The sequence below is a fragment of the Podarcis gaigeae genome (genome assembly GCF_964106915.1).
Source record: "Podarcis gaigeae genome assembly, chromosome: 3".
In the NCBI taxonomy this organism is placed as follows: Eukaryota; Metazoa; Chordata; class Lepidosauria; order Squamata; family Lacertidae; genus Podarcis; species Podarcis gaigeae.
In genome coordinates, this window is record NC_139680.1 from 100646125 (window position 1) to 100668566 (window position 22442).

General features: G+C 40.5%; 1 protein-coding gene across 3 annotated transcripts in view; it reads left to right on the forward strand.

The window, feature by feature from the left end:
• PLEKHH2 (pleckstrin homology, MyTH4 and FERM domain containing H2) overlaps positions 1–22442 on the forward strand; it is a 68041-nt gene that overhangs the window by 29098 nt on the left and 16501 nt on the right. For all 3 annotated transcript variants that reach the window (XM_083733062.1, XM_083733063.1, XM_083733064.1), the window contains exons 7-19: positions 1764–1946; positions 3954–4927; positions 6658–6733; positions 8965–9059; positions 9702–9846; positions 10236–10372; positions 11184–11294; positions 16014–16100; positions 16880–17038; positions 18187–18267; positions 18628–18807; positions 19401–19509; positions 21385–21497. In XM_083733062.1, coding sequence (XP_083589188.1) covers positions 1764–1946; positions 3954–4927; positions 6658–6733; positions 8965–9059; positions 9702–9846; positions 10236–10372; positions 11184–11294; positions 16014–16100; positions 16880–17038; positions 18187–18267; positions 18628–18807; positions 19401–19509; positions 21385–21497 — 2450 coding nt within the window. The remainder of the gene's footprint in view (positions 1–1763; positions 1947–3953; positions 4928–6657; positions 6734–8964; positions 9060–9701; positions 9847–10235; positions 10373–11183; positions 11295–16013; positions 16101–16879; positions 17039–18186; positions 18268–18627; positions 18808–19400; positions 19510–21384; positions 21498–22442) is intronic.

A 22442-nucleotide genomic window follows, 5' to 3' on the forward strand; every position in this document is an offset into this window, starting at 1 on the left:
GCCTTACACCAAGTTAGAAAGCGATAACAATGAGGATCCCTAGAAGTCAAAGCATAAACAATTACAAGACCTAGAATAATCTATATATCTTTATATAAACTACATCAATGAAGATACAGAAACACAAAACCAAATAATATAAATCTGAAGATAGGACATCAGTAGACAAAAATCTGTTTCAACTGTTTAGTCTTTTTTTAATTCAGTCTGTTTTCTCAGTTGTTCATGAAGAGTGTGATAACATTCAACTCATGAAGAGATATCCTGGTTCTTTTTGTGCCTTTCTGGCCAATAAAGGTTATTTTTTCTGTGCAGTTGTTTTTGTCTTGATGAATTGCTTTTTTGCCTTGATGAAAAACAGTTTTTTCCCTACAAGTGCATGTACAGTCTTTGAGTGAAATATTTTATGGTTCATCTTGGCTAAAGAATTCATCAGTGCAAACACAGCTGCTTAGAAAAATGAACCCTTATGGGCCAGAAAAGTACAAGAAGAACCTGGGTATCTTTTCAGGAGTTGAATGTTATCACTCTCTCCAAGGACAATTGAAAAAACAGACTGATTTTTTTTTTTAAGGAAGACTGATGTGCCATCTTCAGATTTATATTATTTCTTTTTGTGTTTCTGTAGCTACACTGATGCAGTTTATTTTATTTGGAGAGAGAGAGAGAGAGAGAGGGAGAGAGAGAGAGAGAGAGAGAGAAATACAACCCCCTTTTTATATACAGTCATACCTCGGGTTGCACGATTTCAGGTTGTGCACCACGCCAAACACAGAAATACCGGAATAGATTACTTCCGGGTTTCGGCCCTTGTGCATGCGCAGAAGTGCTAAATCGTGCTTTGCGCATGCACAGAAGCACTGAATCGCGACCCACGCAGACGCGGCGCTGCGGGTTGTGGACGCTGCGGGTTGCGAACGTGCTTCCCGCACGGATCACGTTCGCAACCCGAGCATCCACTATACTGGGTCTTGTAATTTTTATACCAGATTTGTCCCATTAGTCTAGTCTTTCTACTCTCATTGGTAGCAGATCTCTGATACATAATACCTGTTTCTTTCAATTAGAGATACCAGACATTGAATCTGGACCTTTTGCGTTCAAAGCTCTACCACTGAGCTTTGGTTCCTCCTCAGAAGGGGTCAGTGTTATTTACTGCTGAATTGCAGAAGGCCTTTTGACAGAAGGGGGGCTACTACAAGCCCAGTGTTGTTGTCTTGGTACAGGAGCCAAGAACTAATTTCATTGTATGTGTAGAGAATCAGATTCCTGTTCTCGGTTAGCAAGAACAAAAAATATTCCTCATAAATGATAGCTGTTCATCACTTCTCACTTTTTCCATAAATTTTGCTCATACAGTGGTACCTCGAGTTACAAACGCTTCAGATTACAAACTCTGCTAACCTGGAAGAGTTACCTCGAGTTGAGAACTTTGCCCCAGGATGAGAACGGAAATTGTGTGCCGGCGGCGCAGCAGCAGCAAGAGGCCCCATTAGCAAAAGCACGCCTCTAGTTAAAAACAGTTTCAGGTTAAGAACAGACCTCCAGAACTAATTAAGTTTGTAACTAGAGGTACCACTGTATTATGGGTTTCTTTCTTTCCACACTTTAGTCGATAGAAATATCAAAGAAAGAATTTCAGGTAAACATGGGTGCTAATATAAAAATTCTTGGATCTTACAGCATTCAAGATAAATAAGAAATCTTTTAGTATATAACAGCAGAATATATTGAATTTTGATATTTGAATTATTGCTGCACAGAACTTCAGGGGAAGAAATCTGTTCCTTCAGCACAAAAGCCTGGAGAAGGCCAACGACTGAGCAGTTTGACTTTTGGATGCTTCTTGAACCGAGCAAGAAGTCCTCAGCCAGTTCCAAAGCCTGACGATACAAGCAGCTCCTCATCAAAGCAAGCTGAACTAAATGAAGGCAATAGCAGTCTAGGTATTTGGGGCATAATTTTCAAAGTGACCAGTAATTCAATCAGATTCAAACAGATTTACTTGGAAATAATTTACATTGATAACAGTGGGATTTTATTTCTAACTTTATTTCTAGGAGGGCTAGAGACTTACTTCTTTCTAAACGAAGCTCAGAGTCTGGGGCCTCCTGGGGGCATGGGTTGGCGACTCTGGTTATCAAACTGCATCATAACAAGCAAGTCTGTTGACCAACTTTGGCCAGAAATACCACCCTTTTAAAAACTACTTGCATGTTACAGAACTCATGAGTGAAAACACAGTCTAGATGTTTCCCATCAATTGAACAGGGATTGGGAAACCCAGGCCTGGAGCCAAATGCAGCCCTCCATTCCTCTCTATGTGGCCCTCAGAACTCTTCCCAGGTCACACATACAACTGGCCCTGCTTTGTGACTTGAGAGTGTTTTGCCTGGCTGGAATGCTAACTGGTCTTGAGAGCGTTAAACTTTTGAAAATATAATTTAAGTTGAGGAATAAACTGACACAGAAATTTATTTTTAATAAACTTCATAATTTTAAGCTTAGTCACCGTGTTCTGTTCATTGTAATATGTCATATAATCTTTTACAAGGGCTGCATATTTTAATTTTCTGTCTTGACCAACAGTGTTCGTTTTATCAAAAATTTAAATGCGAACATTAGAACAGTTTCAGTCTTATCTACAAACTAGTTAACTTGGGGTCCTTGCATTTGAATAGGAATAACCTTGTATTTCAAATGTGCTAACACACTGATCACAAAACTTTATAATACCAGCAACTGAAAGCTTAGGATAGGATGAACTCATCTGGCACTTACATTGCAGGAGTGCTGCTCTGGATTTGTCAAGTGCAATGATGTTGCTGCAAATGTTTTAGGTTTGAAATGTCACTTAGCTTATGCAGAAGTAGTGTGCCCTGTTTGTAGCTTAGGTTGTAGGTTACACTTTCCTTCTGATCCTGTATACTTGGAAGTGAAAACTGTTTATTTTAGTTGGTTCTTACTTGAGGAAAGTGTACTTAGGCTGACATACACAACAGCAGTTCAAGAACTGGATAGTAGGGCTGCAGTGCAGAAGAGTCACAGCAGACAACTGGAGAAACTAGTAGAATGGTCAGAGGAGGTATATTTCTCCGCCTTTTCATTGTTATCATCCCTTCCTTCAGATTCTATAAAGAAACTCTGTATGACCAAAAAAAGTACTTAGGCTAGTTGCAAAACCCCAGACAGACCTTTCTTTGCGCTCACTTTTGAATTACTCACTGTGCTCTACATTTTCAACCTGCAGGTGAGAGCCATTTTTGAATGCTTCTCCACATACAAAATTAACTCCATGTACAAAATTAAACCCATTTCCTCTGGGAATAAGAGTCTAGCCTTGCCTTTCTCCTTTTCTATACTAGTTTTCTATGTGCAGGAAGTTTTGACAAAGCTAGTGGAGTATTAAAACCAGCATCTCAGTCTACAGCAGCCTTTCTCCATCTCCCCAGATATTGTTGAACTACAACTCCGATCACCCCTAGCTAGCAAGGCCAGAGCTCAGGGATGATGGGATTTGTAGTCCAACAACATTTGGGGACCCACAGGTTGAGAACCGCTGCTCTACAGGGATTTGGTCCACTTATTTGTAGATCTGACCATATCTTCTTAGAATGAAGCTGCCAATGTTTCACATAATATTGTATACTATTTGTATACTGTATTTTTCCATGTATAAGACTATGGGGGTTTTTACCAAAAAAATTAGGTTTGAAATTGGGGCTCATCTTATACATGGGTAGTGCTGAGGGGTGTTTTCTTAATTTGGAGTCCCCCAAATTATACATGGGGGCGTCTTATACATGGAACTGTATGGTAAGCTGTATATCACAATTATCTTGATTGAAAACAAAGGTGCATTTCAGCTGATGAACACATTGGTTATAAATTACAACCTGCTGCCTTCATTAAAAGTAGTTTTTCCAAACATGTCATTGTTACTGTTTTTCCAGAGAAAGAAGTCCAGGAAACATCTCTTCTTGGCCAAATGTATGGGAGTAATAGAGTCCTGAAACCTCTACAACATAGCTCTTGCATGCCAGAACAAAGGCAAGCAGTAAAGTCAAAAGACCTAGATAGTAATGTATCAAAGAACTCCTGCATTACAGTAAGTGACTGGAGCTCTGATGAGGAAGAAGGAGGCAAAGGAAGATCAAAATCTAGGTGCGTATCCACTGTTTCAAGTCACACATCTGAAGAAGGCACAGGCTATAGCAGAATTGGAAGTGAAATGTATTTGACAGCATCAGATGACAGCAGTTCTTTTTTGGAAGAAGAGAGCTTCCAAGCTCAGGGAAACATATGCAAAAAACTATATTCTTGGCAACAAGGGTCTCCATGGAAAAACCAGAACCATCTAGTTGGAAAGAGCAACTTGGAATCCTTCAGCGAAAAGAAGGATCATGATAGCTTTTCAGATGAACTGAATAAGAGGTTTCAGTCCCACAGGCTAGATTATTCATCCTCTTCCAGTGAGGCAAATACTCCAAGTCCAATTCTAACGCCAGCTCTAGCTCCTAAGCATCCAGCACTGATGCTGGCAGCAGGCTCTGTGTCTGGCAGACAACTTGATTCTCCATCTAATCTGCCGCCTCCAAAACTAAGGACTCCTAGCATCTTTACTTTAAGTGCAGCATTGGCAAAAAAACATTTCAGCCAGCCTCCTCTATGTTCGGACAAAATGTTTGGCAGAAACAGAAATGCTATAAGCATGATACGTCCTTTTAAGCCTCAGGAAACAGACATAGATCAAGTGGATGGGGAAAGTACAGAAGTCCTGGAGAAGATGGAGATTAGTTGTAATGAGGAATTGTTTACCTATGACTCCTGTGAGACTCAGTGTGCAGAAACCTTGGACTCTAATGATGCAAGGAAAACGACAAGCAGCAAGCCACCTACTCCTCCTCTGCATCGATTCCCCTCTTGGGTAAATGAAATCATAATATTCCAGCATGTTAATTTAACCAGATATGGTTCACATTCCCACTTTTGGGGGGGGGGGGATTATCCTCTAAATGTTGCTATCAACATTAAACGTGGGCATATGTTGCTTCGTTGAAAGCACATGTCATCTCTCTAGTCAGAATTGACCACATATGAAATAGTTACAAGTGTTAATTTTTCAGTGCAATAAATAAATAAATCTTGGTTTATACTTCAGAATATGTGAGAACAGATTAGAAGCTCGACTAGGATCAATACAAGTTCATGAAATTTGTCATCGACTTCAGTGGAACTAACAATATAGTATTTTAAAACCCTTTATAATTTCCCTTCCTTTTCGTAACAGGTTATATAATTTAACCAGGACAAGAGAGAGGGCGGATGGAGTAGAACAGGAAGACATTAAGTTAAATATGACAGCACTATTAGATGAGTTGATTGAAGAGCCTTTACTAGATTTTCCACTTTAACTTCTTACTTCTTATTATTTAATCAAGGGCTGGGGGTGGAAAGTTTGAATCCAGGCAGTTGTGCTGGGAGTGGGAAGTTAGTGTTTTCCATCTCATCTAGTATGGCCAGAGTGCGTGTGTAGGAAATGCAAAGATATATATTTACTGCCACTGACATGCACACTTTATAATTTCCTGTGTTTACCTTTCAGTTACTTTTTAATACTTAGAATATTGCTGTTTGCTGTGACTTACATAGGGAAAGTGATAGGGAGAGTTGAGGGAAAGAGTAGTACAGGTAGTTGTTACTAATGTATGCAGTTTGGTGGAAGGTGATCTTAAAAGTATGCATTTCTCTGAAAAAAAATATCTCAGCTGTTCTAAACACATTTAGCTTCTGTCCTAAGCACATTTACTTAAACAAACAAGCATCCTGTTGACTTCAGGAACTATTATAGGTGCTTAGCAAATTATAGGTTAATTGAATTTTGATAGCAATATATAGTGGAAAACACATAAATGACTACTAAATAGACCTTATGGGCAGTATCCAACTTATTCTATCTGTGCAAGGATTTCTGCTTGTTCAGTGGACCTTTCTCCCCCATGTGCCATTCTGGGGGTTTCTCCAGCCCTCCAGACCAAGATGGGGACAGCATTGGACACATATGGAGAGAGGAGAGGTGGGAAAGCTCCCTTAGGTAAATGGAAATCTTTACATAAATTGAACAAATCAGTTAGATACCATCCTAAAGCTTAACCGTAATTATTAAACAACATTAAAATATTACCATATGAAGAAATTGGTATCAAATGACAAATATTTCAGTAAAGAACAAATCATGTTGCTGATAATCAATATAAGCTTTGTTGTACTAGCCAAAGGCCATGACAAAACCATACAAACACTATCAGGAAAAGAAATATCTATATAACTATGTAACTGTATGTAAAAAGCCGAGCCACTGCCTGAACCATCAAAATCATAAAATCCTGCTAATAAGAAAAATGCAGCAATGTCTGAAAGAAATACATTTTATAAGGAATAGCTGCAAAAAATAGAGAACTAGAGCAGAAATATGCAAATAACAGATTATCAATTTTTGGCATCAGCTGTTAAAATGTTTCCTAATGTTGAAAAGAAACTTAATTCTGCTCCCATCTCAATTTAGTTGCAGTGGGTCATAGATGTAATGTGAACACAGTATAAAGTTATGGAAAGGCTTAATAAAATGTATTCTAAAAACCTCTGTTTGTATATCAGGAAAGCAGAATTTATGCTGTAGCCAAGTCAGGCTTACGCTTTTCTGAGGCCTTCAACATGGACTCTTTCAATAAAAGTAAGTGTGACAAAGCTGTTTGAAGATTGAAATCTTAAATTTATTTAACAGGTACATATTTTTCAACTCAGTGAGACTTACCTCAGAGTAAACAGGATAAAAATCCTTTGCTTGCCTATTTGTAGAAATAAAAGGTCTCAAAAGAGTCCAAATCAGTCTTTGGAAAATGTTTTGCTTCTTTAATTATATATATTAAGTTAGATCAAGCATGCTTCTTATATTCATGACCATTTACATTACTTTTTACTAGCTTTTAAAATTTGCTATAATTATCTCCTTTTCTTCGTTCTATTTAAAAATATTAACATATCAAAAATGCATAAATTTCATAGAATGCATTTTGTCCACATGTTCTTTTACCTTCTTAGAACTTGTACATCTGTATCTGACAGTCTGATTATTCGGCTATTACTTTATTCAATGAAAAATTGCCCTAAGTAATCCAGCGTTTTCAGAATATATATATATATATATATATATATATATATATATATGCAGGTTTTGGTGTCCTCGGGTGTCTTCCCGTGTAAAAGTTGGGGTGTCTAGGCGACGTTTCGACGAGGTCTCACTCGTCATCTTCAGGCTGGTGCTTTCGGCTTCTTGTTACTGGAACAGAGCGGGATCTCAATGTTTGAGTTCCTATAAATACTGTAGAGGGGGTGTGGTGTCTAGCCTCCAATGTTCTGGGCAGAGAGGAAGTTCCCAGGCTAGTGTGCCTTTTCTTCTTTTGTTCCTTAATTACTTGAGAGATACCTTGAGTGATTTCTTGAGTGATATCCTGGTTACCACTTAGGTGGGTCATTAGGTGTGGATTAGTTGCTAAAGTCTTTGTGTCTTGACCTCTTGAACTTTGTGAAGAGTTTTCCTGAGAAGATGGCTGTATTGCACTTAGTTGTGCTTTGGCTTGGCTTCGTGTATAGGGGCGAGCTGTGGTTTTGTGGCTTGTGTCAGCCAGATCTGTGTAGGGATTGCAGGGGGGTGCAGCATCCGGAGGTGCCACCATGGATTGGCTACTGGATGGTGTCAGTAATTCATCTGTGGAGAGGGTCTGGGTTTGGGTCTGGTGTGGTTGATTGGTGTTGGCGTTCTGTGTGCCTCTGGATCTGGTGTCAGTTTTTGTGGGGAGGGCTAATTTCCAGATGTCTGGCAAGCGGGATGTGTCGTCACGCTTGTTCATGTTGTGAGGGTGTTTCTCTATCTCGATGGCTTCCATGATTATTCTCTTGTGGTGATGTTCCGTGTTAAAGAGCAATTTGGAATCTGCAAAATTAATTTCGTGTCCTGTTTCTTTCATGTGTTGGAAAAGAGAGGAAGTTTTTTCTTCTTTTTTGACGGCATTCTTGTGTTCTGCGATACGTGCATTTATTCGTCTGTTTGTTTGTCCAATGTACGTGGCTGGGCAGACTTTGCAGGGTATTTCATAGATCCCTTGGTTTTCCAACTGGATTTTATCGAGATAGAGAAACACCCTCACAACATGAACAAGCGTGACGACACATCCCGCTTGCCAGACATCTGGAAATTAGCCCTCCCCACAAAAACTGACACCAGATCCAGAGGCACACAGAACGCCAACACCAATCAACCACACCAGACCCAAACCCAGACCCTCTCCACAGATGAATTACTGACACCATCCAGTAGCCAATCCATGGTGGCACCTCCGGATGCTGCACCCCCCTGCAATCCCTACACAGATCTGGCTGACACAAGCCACAAAACCACAGCTCGCCCCTATACACGAAGCCAAGCCAAAGCACAACTAAGTGCAATACAGCCATCTTCTCAGGAAAACTCTTCACAAAGTTCAAGAGGTCAAGACACAAAGACTTTAGCAACTAATCCACACCTAATGACCCACCTAAGTGGTAACCAGGATATCACTCAAGAAATCACTCAAGGTATCTCTCAAGTAATTAAGGAACAAAAGAAGAAAAGGCACACTAGCCTGGGAACTTCCTCTCTGCCCAGAACATTGGAGGCTAGACACCACACCCCCTCTACAGTATTTATAGGAACTCAAACATTGAGATCCCGCTCTGTTCCAGTAACAAGAAGCCGAAAGCACCAGCCTGAAGATGACGAGTGAGACCTCGTCGAAACGTCGCCTAGACACCCCAACTTTTACACGGGAAGACACCCGAGGACACCAAAACCTGCATTCCTGTACCCGTGAAAATCTACGAAAGCATATATATATATATATATATATAAATTATTTTTTATTTCAGGTTCCACCTCTTCAGTTTCATATTCCTCATCAGGACTTTACACATCGCTAATATACAAGAATGTGACTACACCAGTCTATACCACTCTTAAAGGGGTAAGATTTTGATTTAAAAGTTGTATTTAGGGGATGAACTTGTGGTCTATTTCAAAAACATGACATTTCATACATTTCAGAGCAAAAAAAAGTGCTTGAAAAGTTATTGGTACTGCTTTGGAACTGTTGTAGTGGGGATCCTACAGTCAGAATCCCAGGGTATGATGATTGGCTAGTAATTTTCCAGTAATCTTTTAGAATATGATGAGTGTTAAATTGTTAAATGTAAATGGCAAAATATTTAAGAGGTGGAACCTTCTGGTGGCATATTATTATTTCATGCACCAGATGTGAAACCTGAACATAACAGTAACATTTAAAATATAGTAGAGCCAGATATACCAATGGAAAGAAAGTGAATGCGAAGTACCAAATGTTGGATAACAATCTCCAATATTACACTTAGCTGTGGCAGGGCTTTTATCTTCTGGTACATGAAGGTAGAAGCATAAGAGGAGAGACAAAGACCCAGCCCACCAAACATTCCCATACCACAAAAATGTATTGGGTTGTTTCTTAATAATTTGGAATTGGGGCCCCATTTCTCCTTTGTACCGATTCCATAACCTTCTGAATTTCCTTTGTAAATTGAATTTTATTTGAATTTTATTTTATTTTCATTAATTTTATTTTCATTATTAGAAAGCAACCCAAATCAGCAACAACCCTTTCTTAGATGACTCTTCTGGGTCTGAAGAAGAAGACAGTTCCCGATCCAGTTCTCGGACATCTGAATCAGACTCTCGAAGCAGAAGTGGCCCAGGGAGTCCACGGGCTATGAAACGAGGTGCGCATAAGGCATACGAATGCAGTACTTTTGAATCAGTATAAGTGTTCTAGGGGTTCTCCCGATAACTCCCAAGTCAGTGCATTTATGGAAAGGACAAACAACAGCTTGGATGTGGTAAGCCAGAGAAGCATTATAGAACATGACTATTGCAGTTCCTGTTTTTTTTTAGAGAGCTGGGAACTAAAGAAGTTTTCCTGTTTCTGGAACATCTCCAACCTTTCTAATGGGAAAGTAATGTTACAGTAACAGTAAAGTTCATACAACTCACATTTGACACTGATTAAGCTCTAATAGTTTGCATCTTCCAGGCTAACAAGGATTGTTTGGTTGTTGGTTCAACCCTTGACAAGCAGGAAATATATTATTATTATCTGCTTTGCATCCAGGGGTCTCTCTGTCTTCAATGACCTCAGAAGGTGACTATGCTATTCCTCCTGATGCCTACTCAACAGACACAGATTATTCAGAACCTGAACAGAAATTGCCTAAAACCTGCTCATCATCTAGTGATAATGGGAAAAATGTGAGTAATGTACAGCCTCTTTTATTCCAGGGCCCTTGGTTCCTTAGGCTATATCTGCACAAGTGATATCCACACTTCTTAATACTTTCTTCCTACGTTTTTCTCTGAGGTTAAACCTGTGTAACCTCTCATTATACGTGTACATAATAGGCTACTTAGGACAGAGGAGCAATGAAAATACAATTGAAAACGGCAGAACACTGGCAATTTATGCCCATTTTAAAATTCCTGGACTTTTGAGATTTCACCCACCCACCCACAGATGTTTGTGAGACAAAAGAATACATCTGTAGGATTGCAAAATGCCTAGGAGTCTGATGTAAGATGTGGGAGGAATGGAAACAAAACACAAATTAGAGATTTGGTAGAGATGTGTGCACAATGAGGAACTGGAAATATATGAATTGTTCCAGTTAAAGCATATGTATGTGGGTTATATGTGTTTAATTCAAATTTAACTTTCTGAAGCAAAAGATAAACACTTACAATTTAGTTTTTATAAGTTATAAAGAGTCATCAAGAGGAGAAGCGGGAGGAGAATGAAACTGATAGATTAGGAGATGAGTGGCAAAGAGTAGAGAGAAGATGTGGCAGTGCTTATGCTAGCAGGCTATATTACCAAGGTGTTGATGGGTTCTTTCTTATGGACAATTAAGCTTTTCCGTGCATCTGGCTTATTAACTCACACCACTAAGACTTGCAGATCAATCAAGTTTTACACTTCTACATTACAGCTAGTTGTATAGCTAGGGGAAATAAAATAAATCATAATTACCCTTCAGCACATTAAAAAATATCTTTTAAATTATAGGAGCCATTGGAAAAATCAGGATATTTGTTAAAAATGGGTGGTAAAGTAAAGACTTGGAAACGACGGTGGTTTGTACTCAAAGGAGGTGAATTGCTGTACTACAAATCTCCGGTAAGCAAGTGCTTTATTGTATTGTGCTTATAGTATTATGAGTTTGAATGCATCAAATGCTGCAAATCAACCTACCATTGGGCATCTATTGGTTGCGGACCTTATGACAGAAGAGCAGTTGATCACTGGAGATCTCTCTTCAAAAGGGGGAGGGAAAGAACATGTTGTAGCAAGTTTAAATTTGGAGACTTCCCCTTGTGTTACCCATCTGATCTAAGTAAGCCAGCTTTAGCCGTGTTGGAAAGGACACAGAAGTCCACCACATCCTCAGTTTTAGTGTGTGCTTCCAAAAGCCCCAGAGTGCATTAGGAGCCTGGCCATAGCCACAGCCTTCCTGGGGACAACTCATATGCCACTATTGTAATTCCTGTGTTGACAGTGGCAGAGGTTTTCAACCTTTATGAGTCCACGGCTCCCTTGACCAACTACATTCTTTCTGCAGCACCCCTGTGGGGTTGAGGATCCCAGTTATGTCACCCCTTGCCTGCAGAGCTGGCAGTGTCTTACCCTTTTTCGAACACCTTCCCTTGTGGAGTGTTTCCTCAGCCTCCACTCCTCGAGCATCCTCCGGGCAGCCGCTGCTGCCACCCCTGGTCTCTGAGCTGCCCCCCGCCCCAAAGAGAGGTGCCACTTTACGCTGCCCTACAGGGACCTGGGACTTGTCTGTCCTTTCCCAGCAAGGGCTGGCAAAGTAGTTGGCTGGGCTCCCTTGCCCGCTTGCTTACTCCGAGGCAACCTCAGCTCCTGGCAACCAGCACCCCCTGACCAGCCCCAGAGCATCATTCATGTGCTGAGCTTGTAGCCAGGGTTGCTGCAACAAACAGCTGTGCAAGCCTTTGGGAGGCAGATACGCAAAAAGGCATCAGAGGAGGGAGGAGAGGAAAGAGGGACAGAAACCATGGTGCACTGGTGGAAAACCACTAGACTATGGTTATCTTTATGGGAACAAACCTAGGTGATTCTTTCATTCATGTGCTTCCTATTCCCTCTACTTCGTTATTACTTCCAAACCCTAAACTGTGGTTAACCTATGTTCTCTTGAAACAAGCCAGCTTCGTAAGTCAATATTTGAATTTGGTTTCAGTAAACCACAGTTTGTCCAAAGTTGCAAAGAACAGGGCAAAAGCTTCCAGTCTCCTCTTTGCACAAGATCTGGTGTCTCCAAGGTTTTGGCCCTACCCAATGACACCAAAAAACAAACATGGGACTGTTTTGCCCATGCAGGCCCCTTCTCCTACTGACCAGATGTTTCTGAGCTATGGCCTTTCCCTGATGACCTGAAAGTTTCTGTTCTCAAAAAGAGAATTTCAAAAGGAGATTCCAGTGTACAACTGATGCATCAGAACTTGTCAAGAAATTTGATTCTGTCTGTTTGGGTCTTCATTACATATCTTTAGGCACCAGGCAAAAATGTTTCTCTATAACTAGATCTTTGGCTGATTAAACAATTTATGGCCTTTTAAATGTGTCGGAAATCAAGCCTTTATCGGGAGAAACTGGCAACTCTCCCAGGCACCCAGCTTGGTCTCCTGTTGACCTCCCTGGCTGCATTCCCCAGCAGGATCCAAGCTAGGTCTCGATAGGCGATTCTTCCCAAACGTGGGAAGAACACACCCACTCCCTCCTGCTTCCCCAGCAGGGAAAAGGAGATAGACAGAAACGTATTTACATGCTTTTATTTCTGTCTTTGCAGCATTACAGAAAACATGTCTGTTCTCTTCAAACTCCAGCAGTCAAGTGACAAAAACTTCCTGTACAAGAGCAAGAGCTCATATTGCACTCTGAGCTAATTCCGGTGCATCGCCCTGTGAACTGACTGTCCCACTGTTTCCCACGGACAATCCCAAAATTCCCATCATGTTTTGTTTCCAAGCTAGCAGTTTGCAGCTGCATTGCATCCATATCGCAACATACTCCCCCATATGAATCAATGTGCGCTGTGAACAAAGCTTGATCCGGAGAAGAAAACAAACAGATGTTACACATATAACAATCCCCTGTTGTTTCAGTTCCACCCTTGGAACTACCCGCCACTGGTTTCCCCAGTGTACCTCTCTGGTTGTCTGACTTCCAAGGAATGAGTGCTTCTGCATTACCTTGGTTAGGGAATGTAGTGTTATGCTTAGCAACTCCCTGTTGTGTCTTTGTCTCTGACTTGGACACATCTTTAACCTGTCTTGAGTTGTCAACAATAGTAACACATGCAATAGCTGAGTTAGCAAACTGTTTAGAATACCTCTTGGGTGGTACGCCCTTTGTAATTCTCTCAGACCTGCGTATGAGGTGCTGATCCTCTCTGCTGACTGGCTCATCCTTTGGACTCTTTGGAGAACCAGTTCCAACAGTAAACAGTGGTTCATCCTTCACTTGTGAAGGTCTAGCTATTGTGTGAGATTTCCTCTCAATGACTGTGTCAACGGAGCTCTTTGAGCTATCTGTGTCACTCTCAGTACCACTATAATCAGCAAAATCAGAATCATCATCTGAATTGTCCTCAGTGGGAAATGTGTGAACAATTACTCTCTCCTGTTCAGGAGTACTCTCTAGAAGTTTTGAGAGAATCACCTGACCAGATTCAGACAAAATTACTCTGTAGAGACCCTTTTCATAACCTACAAAAATGCCTCTGGCATTCTTTACTCCACCTGAAGCTTCAGTTTTCACATGAGATCCAAAAACCTTAAAATGGGCAACAGAAGGTTTTCTATGGAATAGCCTTTCAAAAGGAGAACTTCCCAAACCTTTTGAAACCTTTCTCAGCCAAGTGTAACAATAACATGATAAAAGATTCAGCCCAATACTCATGTGGCAAATGTGAACTCAGCAATTGCGCCTTCATCCCATTCTGCAGTTCTTTGTTTCTCTTACACAGACACTTTTGTTCCATGCACCTGCAGAAACAGCAACCTTGTGCTTAATCCCTTTCTTATCCAGGAAATCCTGAAAATCCTGTAAAAGAAAAACTGGCTTTTCATCTGTGAAAAGACAATCAATGTTAGCAACATAAACACTTTTAACCTTATCACAAAACTCTTTAAACCTTTCTAAGGCTTCTTTTGGACTCTGCAATATGTATATCCACACATAATGAGAAAAATAATCCACACAAACAAGATAGTATCTTGTATTGCCTCTAGATGGTGCTAGAGGACCAATCACATCAGCATACACTCACTGAAAAGCATTGGTAACGTTCGTCGTCTTCTGGACGTCCTTCGTCACACCTGCAAGAGAAATAATGTTAGACTCAGATGCATTACAATTTTTGCAATCACTTTGATCAATAGTCAACAAATACAGTCCATCTTTCTCTCTGGCAGAAAGATACAACTCTCCATCTTTGAAGATTTTGCAGCTTTCCTTATCATAGGACAAGACCAGTCCTTTCTTTGTGATCTGCGAAACACTCAGCAGATTGAACTTCAAATCAGGAATCAAATACACATTGTTAATAGTCAAGTTCAGACTTTTAAGATACACAGTTCCAAACCCTGTCGCTTGGATCTCCTGACCATTGGCCTGTTTCACAGTGAAGCTTTGCTTCTCAAAGATAGAAAACAGTTCTCGGCGCGATGTCATGTGCTGCGTGCAGCCTGTGTCCAAAACAAAAGCGTTTTCCACTGAAAATGTGGCTTTTGTTGACAGCAATGCCTTAGCTGGTTTCTCCTGGGACTTGGTACAACTTTTGCCTGACACCTCAGGCTTTGCAGAGCTCCTCTTAGCTCCTTCCTGTTGACGTGGCTTCTTACAGTTGCGCTGAAGATGCCCAGTCTGTCCACAATTGTAACAACGGACAACATTCAAAGCAACAGCCTGTTCTTCACTAGCAATAGCAGTGGGGGTGCCAGAACTCTGAGCTTCTCTCCCCCTGTCAGCGACATCTATTGCAGCAAGTCTGTCTCTCATTCAAAACCACGGAACAAATTCTCTCCACCGTAAGGAGGAATAAGTCATCAGACTCACACACACATCTAGAGGTGTGTCTGTTCTTCCTGACTCAACAGTTAAATCCAGAGCAGATTCTTCATTACAGAATGTGGTCAAATCAGGGTGGAGCATTCCACTGCACAACATGCATTTGGTGGCATATGCTAATCAATGTTATGTTTTAGACAACTCGTCATGGAACAGCTGAAAGTTCCCAGACATAAATTGTCCTGTGGCTAGATTAGTATCTCTGCATCCAAAGGACGGGGATGCTCAGTTTGAGACCCCACAGAACACAAGTTGGATCTGGAGCTAAAGCATATTCATAAGTCAAATGCATTATCTATTAGAGTTTCATGTGTGGTTTCTAGATTCAGGTAGATTCTGTTTTCAGTAGACATCTTGTTGTGGCTGGAGGATCTTCGAGATGAGCCGCAACAAGAATTAAGATAACATAAGATGCTGACATTCTTGCAGAACATTTCTGAAAATTTCCAGGGCAACAGCATTTGTAGCTGATGCCACAATGAGTTCTCAGCCAGGCTCTGGCTGTGCCATTGGGAGATATACAGTACGTGGCATCACAGCTTGTCTTCTTAGCCCTTTGTTGGAGGAAAACCTTTTGGTGAGGAGGCATTGAAGTAGACAAGAAGGCCATGCTTTCTGTGAAGAAAGAGGGAAGCTGGTCCTTTTGAAGTTTCTTCTATCCCTAGCAGTCCTTTCATCCCATCAGATCAATTCAAAGAGGGGGAAATCATCAGTCTCATTTTTCTCATTTTTTTTCTCCTACAGAGTGATGTAATACGTAAACCCCAAGGTCAGATTGAACTAAATGCATCCAGCCGTATTGTAAGAGGTGATGGAAAGCAAACAGTTCAGGTACTTCATTAACTTCCTATAATGAAAGAATTTGGCCTTCTCTGACCACACAGGCAGAGGGACAAACCCCTTCTTAGTGACATTTTACTAGTCTTGCACAATGAATTTTCAGTGGAACTCAGAGCACTTCCACTCAGCCGTTTATTGACTAGGTGCTGCTCATGCATAGAAGTTTTTTTTGCAGCTTCTGCATAATGTCATCCTCATCAGAATAACACCCCATTCACTCTTCCTCATTAAATCCAGATTTACTGTTTCTGCAGGGGTTTTAAATTACTGGATTTTCCATGAAAATAGTAAATCCAGATTAAAAAGGGAAATAATATTGGATAGCATTTTAATGAAGACAAAGTTGTGTAGCCATTGAGGAAACTCGCAGGCATGTGAAGCACTGAGTCCACAGTTAACTGCTCCAGGTGTCTCCAGAAGTGAATTAGGAAGCTCCCGTTGGAGTAAAGCATCAAGCAGAAATTTTGAAGGAACTTTAAAAAACTTCTGATAAGATTTACAACATTTTTCAGGAGGCTTTGATATGCCTGGAATGGAAACGGAATGATCCTTTAAGAATTTACTCTGAAAATTTTTAAATATCTGTTGATGACTTGTAAAGAAATATTTGTTCAATTAAAATACTTAATAGCCTCTCCCCCCAGTATAATTAGGTTAACTTCAAACTCTGTTTATTACATACTTGATGTTTAAATGTAGGTACCAGTAGAATATGGTTATGATGATTTGTATTACCGCAGTTCAAGGTTATTTCTTCCATCACTTTGCAGCTGACTACTGAAAAACGAACCTATTACTTGACTGCAGATTCCCCAAACATATTAGAAGAATGGATCAAAGTACTGCAGAATGTTCTTAAAGTACAGGCTGCAAGTCCACTTTTCATTCAACCAGATGTCAAACCTGCCATGAAAGGCTTGCTTACCAAGGTAGAAATCCTTATTCTCCAGTACCATCAGCTTTGCTTTTGTAAATTAGCAAATTCTTTGCAGATAGAATTAAGAGATGAAGGTGAATTTCAGAAATATAGCAACTCCCCAATTCACAGCCCAGACCTTTTCTAAATTTGTGTACAATGAGTTAGCCACTGCTGGTCAGTACCCTCCAAACAACCTTACTTTTGCAAGGGGTGGAGGTCTGATGGTGGAAAGGGCTTGTTGGGGACAGTAAAGGCTTTGTCGATTTATTCTTATACTTGGAAACTCCTGAGCATGCTCAGAAGCGTTATTTCCTGCAAAGGTACATGGGCTTCCAATTTCCTGTCTCCTGGCCCTGTTCATTGAATTGGAAGCCAAAGGAAATTAAAATATTTTTGCACAACCTGTTAACTTGAGGTTAAAGCTTGCTTGGGCAAGGACAGCTAGGAGCATTCTTCTCAAGGCTGGGTTTTTGTTCTTCCCTAGAAAAGCTCACTATGTTCCTGGGCTTTTTCTGAGAATTCCCAAGGGCAAACTAGATGTAACATGAAACACCTCTTTTGTATTTAAAAAAATACAAATAATATAAGCTTGAGGAACTGGCAGTTGTGATCAGAGCAGGCATAAAGGGGAAATTTAATCATTTTCTCTCCACTGCAATCGTCTGAATCTGAAATTTGCTTTGTGCAGAAACCATTCCAACATTTCTATCATTGAAAATGGTCCCTTGTGTATTTAAAATAAAGTAAAGGAATGTAAGGGATGGGTGGCGCTGTGGTTAAACCACAGAGCCTAGGACTTGCTGATCAGAAGGTCGGCGGTTTGAATCCCCATGATGAGGTGAGCTCCCAATGCTCGGTCCCTGCTCCTGCCAACCTAGCAGCTCAAAAGCATGTCAAAGTGCAAGTAGTCCTGCTCTGGCGGGAAGGTAAACGGCGTTTCCGTGCGCTGCTCTGGTTCGCCAGAAGCGGCTTAGTCATGCTGGCCACGTGACCCGGAAGCTGTACGGCGGCTCCCTCAGCCAATAAAGCAAGATAAGCGCCACAACCCCAGAGTCAGCCACGACAGGATCTAATGGTCAGGGGTCCCTTTACCTTTAAAGGAATGTATAGGTTCATACTCAGTACATACTAGGCATTCTTCAATTTATTCACTTGCAGGTGAAACATGGATATTCCAAGAGAGTGTGGTGTATGCTGGTTGGGAAAACTTTGTATTATTTCCGCAGCCAAGAAGACAAGGTATGTCTTTTTAACCTATTAAGGTATTAGAATTCATTTCTACTTACTTGTGACTTCAAGGTCGGAAGTCCTAGGTCATTTCTTAGTTCTCTTGAGACTGTGTGAGTAGGTACAAAGGGGTAATTTCACAAATTCAGCATTTGTTATTGGAAAACTAAACTTGAACCTGTAATACTGGATGAAGGAAACATTCGTAGGTAGGAAATGTGTGTATATTATTGCTAGGACAGTGGCAACAAGAATGCTAAACTGGGTCTATCCCCTACATGTACATATACACACACAACTTAGTATGATGTTTGTCAGTTTTTCTACCAGTATGCTTTTCTCATTTACCTTACCTGATGTCTTTGCTTCTAGTTTCCTTTAGGCCAGATAAAACTCTGGGAGGCTAAAGTTGAAGAAGTTGACCGGTCCTGTGATTCAGATGAAGATTATGAGGCCAGTGGCCGTAGCCTGTTATCAACACACTATACAATCGTCATCCACCCTAAAGAACAAGGTCCCACTTACCTTCTTATAGGATCCAAGCATGAGAAGGTAGCAAATGGTTTAAATTGTCTAGTCAATTTTTAATAGTGAACATAGAATAATGTTTATCAAAGGGGAAAGTAAGTGGCACTGTGCAGATTCAGACATAATGCTAAAACTTAATTGAGTGTTACTAGGAGGCGCTAAAGTGAGCCTCAGGCTTCTTTAGTTCCGCTTTACCCTCAGAAGCTGAGGGTGTGTGTGGAATATTGACATCTTTCAGTTTAAGTATTTATTATATGGTCTGTAGATTGCTATACAGCTATATGGTATTCATCATGTGGGTGTGTATGCTGGAAGCAAAGCAAATTGGAGAATTTTAGTAATATTTTGATTACGTTGGGATGTAGAATGGGTTTTTATACTTAACAAAAACAGTTTTTTAAATTAAAAATGTGGTATTCTACTAAATTATACTCAGAGTAAACCTACTGCATTAATTTCAGTGGGCCTCTTCTCAGTAAAACTTTGTTGAATACCACCCAAACTTATGTTTGGGAGTAGATTGATCTACAAGGATGTGGTTTTTGCTTATATCAGACTGTTCAAGGTAATTAATAAATAAAAGCTAAAACTAATTTATGAAATGTTTTATTTTCTAGGACACTTGGCTCTATCACTTGACAGTTGCTGCTGGAAGCACAAATATAAATGTTGGGACAGAGTTTGAACAGCTTGTCTGCAAGTTGTTAAATATCGAAGGTGAACCCAGTAAGTCAATTTCTTTTATTGCAAATTAGTTCGTATATTATATGACTATATAGTTGTTCCAAACTTGGCAAAGAAAATAAGCTATTATTCCAGACATTTTTTAAAATTGGAAATACAATGCCATCTTGTAGTTTTCAAAAAGCTCACATAGGACTTTTTCTTCCAGGTAGAAGAGGCTGCCCCAGCAGTCCTTGTCTATTGCATGAGGTTGCGTGTTCGAATCCTGTATGGGGCAGCTGCATATTCCTGCATTGCAGGGAGTGGACTAGACAATCCTCAGGATCCCTTCCAACTCTACAATTCTATAATTCTACGAGTTGGGCAACCTGTGGCTCTCAGTCTAATTTCACACAGATGGGGGAGCCCAGAGGGAGAGAAGAGCAGGAGGGGAGGAATGCTGAAAATGGAGGAGATGGGGTAACAAACCCTCTCCAAGCAACCTGTCTTTTCCCTAGCAACCTGCTGGACAAAGAAGGGTTTGGGGAGAAAATGGGTTGGCAGAGAAAAGGGGTGGCCTCAGCCACCTCCAGCATGGATCCCCCCTAAAATAAGTTCCCTAGTCCTGGTTAAGGGGAAATCAGGTGCAATGGACCAGTTCTTCAAACTGAAAACCTGGTATATGTAGAATGTTTTCAACTTGTTTCATTTGATTAGCACATATACCTATTTGATTTTATTAAAAATATCTCTTCAACCTACCTGTCATAGTTAGACTTGATAGAAAATCTTTGTCTCAATTAAGCCATCAAAGCTTTAAACTCTTGACACTGTCACTAGCACTGTGATTTTACTAGACAGGAGTGGTGTAGCAGGGGCCTATTAACATTTTACAAAAATACAGTGATATTTCTGCCCCCTAGAAGTTTGAAACAGTACACACTGAAGCCTCCTACGTAGGATTTCAAATCATCAAGTACATCATTTGGGGGTTTGCCCATTCAAAAATAAAATAACATTTAGGAAGCATTGTTGCTACTTTTTTCAAATAGTGTTTTTAAAATGGTTGCATAATGCTTTGAGGAAAGAGCACAGGGGGAAATGTAGATTTAGTAAAAGCATATGTGGTATTATGCCGGACTATTTGTACAAATATTTGTACACACACATCTTGCCTTATGTGAAATCGTTCCTTTTTCCAAGTTGTTGATGATGATGATGATGAATAGTTTTGTTTATTTAACTCCCTTCCTCTCAGTGGAGCCCAGGGTGGTGAACAAAACAATAAAAAGTATGTCACTTGTACATTATAATTTTAATATATTTTTGAACAGCATAGCTATAATAACAATATACAGCTGGACAATAATACTATTAAGACCCAGGACATGTTTCAAAAGCATAGGCAGACAAATATGTTTGTAGTAGAGAACTGAAACTTAACTGCACAGGGGGACAATTGCATTTTCCCAGCAAAGGAATTCCATAGTTGGGTGCTGCCACAAAGAAGGCCCTGTCTCAAGTAACCATACCATGAGCCATGACCTTGGATGAGCTCATGAGCCAGGCATCTCCATCTCTTCTCAAAGATGGGTTAGTCAGGCCCATCCTTTAAATTTGTATGTATGTCTTAACTTTCGTGTAGAGCAGAGTTGGGGAACCTCAGTCCTGGAGGTTGAATGTGGTCCAGCAGGCCTCGTAGTATATCTTGATTTCAGTAAAGCTTTGACAAAGTCCCCCATGATATTCTTGCGAGGAACCTAGTAAAATGTGGGGTGAATGGCGTAACTGTTAGGTGGATTTGTAGCTGGTTGACTGACTGAACCCATCAGCTTGTCAACTTCATGTTAGGTCTCTCTTAAGAAACTGCAAAAGACTAGTTCTAAATAATAATGTTATTACTTTAAATAGATGACTGTGTCTCTTTTTGTGTCCCAGCTTCCCAGATCTGGAGGCACCCTGCACTTTGTCACAGCAAAGATGGGATTACTTCTCCTCTTACAACCCTCCCATCTGAAGCATTGCAAACAGAAGCTTTAAAATTATTTAAGGTAAAAAAAAGTAACTTTTTATGTGGTTGGGAATGATTTTATTCTTTTAGTATATTTTATTTGAAATGGTATAGAATGCATATTATAGTGCAGCCTTTTTCATAACTGCTCAGACAGTAAGTCCCATGAGTTCAATGGGACTTCTAGGTAAACACCTAAAAACATTTAATAGGAAGTAAGCCTGATTAGAAGCAACATCACTTCTGAGTAAACTTACTTCTGAGTAAACACACATAGGATTGTGAATTTGAATATTGACTTTCAAAAACCAGCCTTGCAGAAATGCCTAAATGTGCCCAGACATTGGCTTTGATAGTTTTCTATAGGATTGCTGATCAGATCATCGGCGGTTTGAATCCCCGCGACGGGGTGAGCTGCCGTTGCTCTGTCCCAGCTCCTGCCAACCTAGCAGTTCGAAAGCACGTCAAAGTGCAAGTAATAGGTATCGCTCTGGTGGGAAGGTAAACGGCGTTTCCGTGCGCTGCTCTGGTTCGCCAGAAGCGGCTTAGTCATGCTGGCCACATGACCCGGAAGCTGCATGCCGGCTCCCTCAGCCAATAAAGCGAGATGAGCGCCGCAACCCCAGAGTCGTTCACGACTGGACCTAATGGTCAGAGGTCCCTTTACCTTTACTCTCTCGTAGCAGTGTATGTCTGTTTCTTTGACTCACTTGCTACACTTATGAACCACCTTGCTTCCAAAGTGCCAAAGGCAGTTTACAATTTCAAATAATGGCTGAGTATGAGGAAGAGAGAAATATGCAAATTCATAATACAGCTCTTTCATGATGTTATATAAATAAATTACACAATATAACTGTGGAGGTGGTTTGTGAAGAAAACATTTATGGGAGAGAGCATGGCTCTGTGGTAAAGCAGAGCATATGCTTTGCATGCAGAAGGTCCTAAATTCAGTCCCTAGCATTGTCTCTTAAAAGATCAGACA